This window comes from Sinocyclocheilus rhinocerous, unplaced genomic scaffold (assembly GCF_001515625.1).
Source record: "Sinocyclocheilus rhinocerous isolate Xijiao unplaced genomic scaffold, SAMN03320098_v1.1 scaffold469, whole genome shotgun sequence".
In the NCBI taxonomy this organism is placed as follows: domain Eukaryota; kingdom Metazoa; phylum Chordata; class Actinopteri; order Cypriniformes; family Cyprinidae; genus Sinocyclocheilus; species Sinocyclocheilus rhinocerous.
Genome location: NW_015636034.1, coordinates 678,586 through 685,751, shown reverse-complemented (window position 1 = coordinate 685,751; position 7,166 = coordinate 678,586). Strand labels below are relative to the sequence as shown.

Genomic DNA, 7,166 nt, shown 5'->3' with positions numbered 1-7,166 from the left:
TAAAAACAAAATGTCAATTAAAAGTGGAGTGATTTTTGGTCAGCAGTTGTGAGCAGAGTAGAGCATTTGTTGGGCCGATCAGCTTTAGAGGAATATAATGGAATTAATTTATCAGTGATCTGATTACAGAGATTCATTATGTGTACTAATGGAATCATCTCATGGAGTTAACCCTTCGGATTACTCACTAAAACATAATTACATTAATACTCCCATCCATCAACATCATCACGAAAGGCTGCATTCAGTGAAATAACAAATTATTCTTTAGAGTTTAAGATGCATTTGAGACTGAGCGAGAATATGTGTATGTGTGTGAGTGTGCATGGTTTCAATTCTAATTTGAGGCCATCTGGTGTCTCCAGTAGCTGCTGGCCTGCCCCACTGTCCCATGGGAATACCATGAGGATGTCAGTGAAGCCACTCTCACCCTGATCTCAACACAAAGATGGTAATCAATCATCTATACAGATGTTTTGTTTATGCATTCAACAAAGGCTGAATTTGACATAAATGCTTGTAATGTTCCTAGTGGGCATATAGAAAGTAAAAACAGCAATAGTGTGAAATAATATTACAATTTCAAATAATTTGAATATATTTTAAAATGTAATTTATTCCTATGATGGCAAAGCTGAATTTTCAGCATCATTACTCCAGTTTTCAGTGTCACATGATCCTTCAGAAATCATTCTAATGTACTGATTTGCTGCTTAAGAAACATTTTGTTTTTATTATCAACATCATAAATGTCTATTGAGCAATTTAATGCATCCTTCCTGCATACATGTATTAATTTCTTAAAAAGAAAAAAAAAATCTTACTGTCCCCAAACTTTTGAACGGGAATGTACTGTATGTTTCTTTTGAAAAAGTAAAGTTTATTTGTCACTCATAAACCTAGTAGTGAAATATGCTCTTTGCCGATTGTCCACTTAGTCACATAAAATATTATAAGATATATAAACGAAAAAAGCATAATCACTGTAATTAAACTGCAATTATACCTTAACTAAATAGAAACTGCATTGCGTAATATTTTTTTGTCACATGATTGTCACATGATTAATAACTAGTACATAGTACAAAAGTGTCACAAAGATATGTCAATACAACAGATGATCCAGCATGATTCAACCGAAAACAAAGCAGAATTTGAATTATTATAACAGCTATTATAACAGCTTGATGTCATATAGCTGTGCTCTGTTTATTGAGGAAGGCTGCCTTCTTGATCCTCTGCTGCCTGTCTTCCCTCTGACTAAGACAGGAAGAAAGAAGAATAACAAGAGATGCCACAGAGAGATAAAGAAAATGATGGCAGGGAGGGAATAAGAGCGAGAGGAAGAGAGAGAAGGGACGGAAGGAGGGAGTGTGACGAAGAGGCTGATGAAATGGATTTCCCCTCTTGTTGCCATGGCAACAGTGGTAGTGGATGAATGATTTTCAGTACAGTCGGGTAGCTGCGAGGAATAAAGGAGGAATAGAAGGAGGACAGCACAGAGCAGCATTTTCTTCTGCCTGAAAATGTTCATTGTAATTGCTGCCGTACACCCACAGTGGGACAGACAGCTGTACTAAGAGACTGTATAATTGCGGGTGAAAGATGCTGAGTAGTTTGGTTTTTTCTAAAGATACCCACAAACACCGCTTACGCAAACAAAAAAAACCCCGCAAGATGATGCATTGACATTTTGAATGCTCATACAGACATTCTCTTGAAACAATTCATTATTAGGCCATTGGTGCCTGCTCTTAAATGTCTGTGAGGAACAAAATTCACGGCACACCAAAAGCATAAGAAAAAGATAACATACTGCACATATTGATAGTTACCAGGGAGCAGTGTTGGGAGTAACGCATTACAAAAGTAATAATATTACAGTAGTATATTACTTTTTGCTGTAACGCAGTAATATAACGCATTACTAATCAAATTTGGGTAATATTATTACTCGTTACAATCTCAGTAACGCAAGTTACAACAACATATTTTAACTCAAAATTAAGTGGTGAATTTACTAACACCGCAAAACAGCACCAGAGAAAAAATTCCGCGGGTAAAATAGTTTGTCTATCTTCTGTTGCTGGAATTAGATGGTTGAGATGACTGCAGAGACGGATTCTACATTTGTGAGATGGACACACTCCTGTTATTTTCAGTTCATCGGAGAAAAGGATAAGAATGCATAGTCAGGTGCAATATGTGCAACACCAAACTCTCAACATGGAGAAATAGCACGAGTAAAACCTGGAAACACCTAGACTGGTGCCACTAACACTAAGCTACCGGAGAGAGCTGCGGGGTCGGAGAAGAGAAAAAGACGGCGGACGAGCAACAAAAATTAAGTTTAACTAAAAATAAAATCTGTTTTTATTAAATCATAGTGTATATATAAAATGAATGAATATGCGAAATATTTGACTTAAATAGCCTAATTAACAGATTAACAAAACGAAAGGAAAAGACTGAGAGATATAGGCTATGTTGCTGAGTTTGGTTCATATGCTATTTGTGTGGCGCGGCGCTCTACGAAAGTCCAGGGAAAGGAAACCGAGATGACAGAAATAAAGTAAACACATTGCAGTTTCGAATGATCTGTATGACCAAAAATACAGAGTATTTTTTTGTTGTTTGTTTCCGCTGTTCGATCGCGCCGGCGCCTCACGCACACACATACAGCATTGCAAACGTTGTAGCCTGTTCATTATCAGAATAAAATAGTCAACCAAACATATAGATACACTGGTTAATTTAAATAGTGCGTAGCCTACTGTGTAGTACAATCCGTGCCGTTCAGCCTGAGCTCGGGCCAAATTACATTTGCTCATGTGACGACGATGTTTTTTAAGCGCGTTAGCCTGGATTACATAATGAATAATAGTTTAGCATTCAAATACATCGCAAATATGGACACATTTAATTGGATTAATGGCGAATGAGAGAGGTAGGCTGCGCGAGAACGCCGTTTGCTTTCAGTTTCGCATTGAATTAGCCTAATTCATTTTGGTTTGTTTAGCAACTTATATTTTTCATTCTTGTTTTCTTCTGAAACCGTTCAAAATAGCCTATAGGCTAGGTATTGTGTTTATTGTTTGTACATGATAATATTTCGCTTTATTTACCAGTGTTATTTATGAATGTAATAATGCGATTTGTGCTTATATTTTTTAACCTAAACTACAACGTAACATTAATGTAGACCTACATACCGGTATCTAAATATGATTTCATATATTTTATGCTATATAGACCTACCACGTTACCCTCCACTGGATGTAGAATGAGCAGCATTAAACTACATTTTGGCATTTTACAATACTTATGTGGATATTTTGGATGAAAGTAACTCAAAAGTAACTCAAAAGTAGTGTAATGCATTACAATTCAGAGACAGTAATATTGTAATGTAACTAATTACTTTCAAAAGACAGTAACTAGTAATATATAATGTATTACATTTTGGAAGTAACTTGCCCAACACTGCCAGGGAGTCATATCTCTTTTGGAATAGACAAACCAACAAAGACAACAACTACAAGAGGCAAATTTGGCAAGTCATGTGACAAATATAAGTTGCATTATTATATTTGCCATATTAATAATAGTCATAATTTATGACTGTAATACTTAACGGTTCTCTTAGTTCTTTCTTCACTTAAACAGCTTTACATCTACAAATAAATATACATTTTGATCTTGATTCATCTCAGTAGTCTAATAAAAGCTGTTTTATTTTACACTGAAGTGAGTCACCTCATGGGGGCTGACATATTGAGATCACATGACCAGCCGAATATTATGCGCTTTATTTCACTATGAACTATGGGTGTTTGTTACATACAGTTCAAACTTTTTGTTATAAACTTACAATAAAACAATCTTCTCAGAATTGCAAGTTTATATCTTACAAGTGCTAACAAAGCTAACAGCTAGCTAACAATGTCAGAATTGTGAGATATAAACAATTATAAACAAGAATATTCTGTTTATATCAAAATTTCTGAGGTTAGATCTAAAAACTGAACATGGGTCTTTGAGAAGCAGCTTCTATAACATAAGCGTTAACATAAAACAGTGAAACTTTAAAAGAGTGACAAGAACAACATATATATTTTGTTAAATTAGTAGTTTACTAAAGGGGAAGGTAAGAGGTGGACACCAAAGACAAACTAATATTTAATAGCGCCATCTAGTGGTTAACAGCAAACAATGCGGAGCCCACTGCATTTCTACCTGGAAAAGAAATGCTAATTTAGATAGAAAGTAAGTTTGACCATAACATATGATGGGAGAAACAGGAATTCATGAAACGTTAGAATTACTGATTTTTAACTGAGCAAAACTCTACTGGCCTACAGTGAAAGATAAAAAAAAAAAAACAGAAATAACAACAAACTAATACTAATAATACTAAGAAAAAGAAGAAGAAGAAGGGTGAGGGTCTTATTCTAGTAACAAAAACACATCCAAAACAGAGAGAATTTTGATAATCTTCTTTTTGGCATGAATTAGACAGATTTTCAGTTCATTCTTCATCCCCTTAACCTTTAAAAATTTACATCTAAATAAAGTGTTTACCTAATAGAACCATGTAGGTTAACTGTAAACATGGAGCATGGGCCATGTTTCAAAGTTACACTGAAAAATCATAGTAATATACTAACATAATTGACCAAACTGCTTTACAAAATCAATGCTTGGAAGAGCTCACAACAGCGCACACTGAGGACAACACCACAATGCACATCTGCTGGCCAGAGCTCTGTCACTGCAAAGGGACAAAAAGACGATCTGCCATGCGATGTTCTCTGAAAAATACTCTGATCTGAATTTTTGCAGAATATGTAGCATATATTGCTTTACAAGACACACTTTATTAAAAACAACTAAGTTTATATTCTATCTATGTATCTATATAATATTTATAGATTATAGTTTAGTTGTTTTTAAGTAAGTGTGTTTTCTAATGCAATGTTTATTTTTTTTTAAATAAAAGTCTATGTATGCTTCTATAATGTTTCTTCTTTATACATGTTGCATATATTTTAATGTATCTTTTATGTCTCTTTCTTCTCTATGCTATTTAATAACCCACAAAAGCAATTTGACAGTGGTTCACAAACTTCGGTATCAAGATTTATTCATTTTAAGACTTTCTTCATAATGTTTCAGAAATCTGAAACTGATGGTATCTTACGTTGTAAAAAAAAAATGGTTCAAAAGGGTCCCATATTAAACATTGTGTTCAGAATAAAACATAACACATCAAATACACTGATTCAAACCACACTTCTCCATTTTCATTATTCTGAACAAAAGTTTATATAATACAAGATGATAAATAACAAACAAGAAAAGAAAAAAGTTGTACTACTTACCCCATATAACCAAAGAAATGAGAACGCTAAGGCCGATGACGCATCACGGGGGCGGGGCTAAGCACGTTCAGTTGCCGGGAACGCAAATAGCACGTGGCTTGTAGCCGGCTGCTGCGCCTGCATTGGTTCACGTTTTTCCACACAGTTGAGTTGTAAGATGGCGGCGCGGTGGGGAACAGGCGAGGAGATGTTAAAAGCCTGTAATACTCAAATGTTCTCACCGGTGAATCTTGACGAGGTAAGAACAGCACATATTGATACTTAGAGAGTAATGCGCCAGAATGAAATTGTTGACATTGATCACAGTGTCAAATATTCGAGGCAAATACGCGATGATGTGCAGGACTTTGTGACACGTGGATGGTGATGGTGAGATAGCTTTTACAGTTCTTCTTGCCACGTGTGAGATTATTTAAGAAAGGGTCGTAGGAAAAGAAACATTTATCACTTTCCAAGTGTTGCTAGATTTCTTGCGTATCCATACAGAAGTCGCATGTCAAGGTATGACGAACGTTGCACAAGTTTGCTCCTAGCTGATGTTGCTATGCTTCTGCATTCTTATGAACTTACTCCATCACTCGAGACCAGTGATTCAACTACATAGTCATTTCTCTCTCTTTAAAAAATACATAAATGAAAAGTACAGTTTTGCATTTTGTAAGCCATAAATGCATTGTTTTGGGTTTTAATATGATGGTGATGAATAATCTGTAACCAGGAGTGGTTAGCTGTTTAAATGTGTCAGATCTAAAGAAGAAGGCTATTTTATTTAAATGTTTATGTATTTTGACATTATGTTTTAGTGATTCCCTAATACAGATATTCCTTTATTGGTCAGATGTGGCTTTCTGATTGTAGTTTGTTGCATATTCCAGTGACTCTTTCACTCCCACGTGGTTCACTCATTTTAAGAATGAAACTACCAGCATTTGTATTCATGCATGCTCGTTAATGTTACCTTAAACGTTTCACTCGGAAACTGCAATTAATTGTTTTAGTAAGTTACATTAGGCCTGATAAAGTTAAAATGACATATCACGATCGGTATTTCAGCAGATGGCATCTGTCACTTATATTATTTTTCATGCTATAATTTTTAAATATTATTTCTGCTCTGTTTGGTTGCATTTATTGTCTTTTGCATTGTCGTGACTGTGAATAACAAAGTTGGCCTAAGTCGTTCATTGCGGTGTGCGTTGATTCGCTGTCCAGCACGTGGTGCAGGTATGAGTGGGTCAGTCGTGTTGGGCCGTGTGTATTTACTGACAGCAGCCTTTCATTCAGCCCATGTTTAGTTTTTTAAACGCAATGGTTTATTATAATCAAACTGGCCTGATTATTTAATCAGGATCGCTTTTAGGAAAATAACAGGCAGGATTTGTTGTAGCAAGGCGTGTTTTGAACTGTGCCGGTATTGGGTTTGCCCAGTAATGCACTGCGGCAGGATGACGCGATGTGCGCAACACGTGGTTGTAACTTAAATTAACGCATTTATTAACTGGATATGCTTGCATTTAGTATTTCTCGTATTTAACACTGTTTCAAATTTAGGACTATGATAATTTTCTCGATTTTAAATAGCTCGTCTATGCTTAGGTTGTTTTGTTTTCAAGTTCATGGGAAATATTAAAACGATTTTCAACAACATTTCACTTAAGTTCTGTTAATAAATGATGCTGTGATCTGTATTAACACCAAAGCTGCTACTGGACAGGCCAGCAATTACAAGCCTCAAGACAAAGCGCATTGTTTGCTGTTGTGCAATGTCCTTTTTTTTTTTTTTTT

The 7,166-nt window shown here is 35.4% G+C and overlaps 1 protein-coding gene across 1 annotated transcript in view; it reads left to right on the top strand.

Annotated features, from left to right (window-relative positions):
* The first annotated feature begins 5,485 nt into the window (after positions 1-5,485).
* LOC107747555 (peroxisome proliferator-activated receptor gamma coactivator-related protein 1-like) overlaps positions 5,486-7,166 on the top strand; it is an 11,947-nt gene continuing 10,266 nt past the window's right edge. The window contains exon 1 of the mRNA XM_016562130.1: positions 5,486-5,619. Within this exon, the coding sequence (XP_016417616.1) occupies positions 5,539-5,619 (81 nt within the window). The 5' untranslated portion in view covers positions 5,486-5,538. The remainder of the gene's footprint in view (positions 5,620-7,166) is intronic.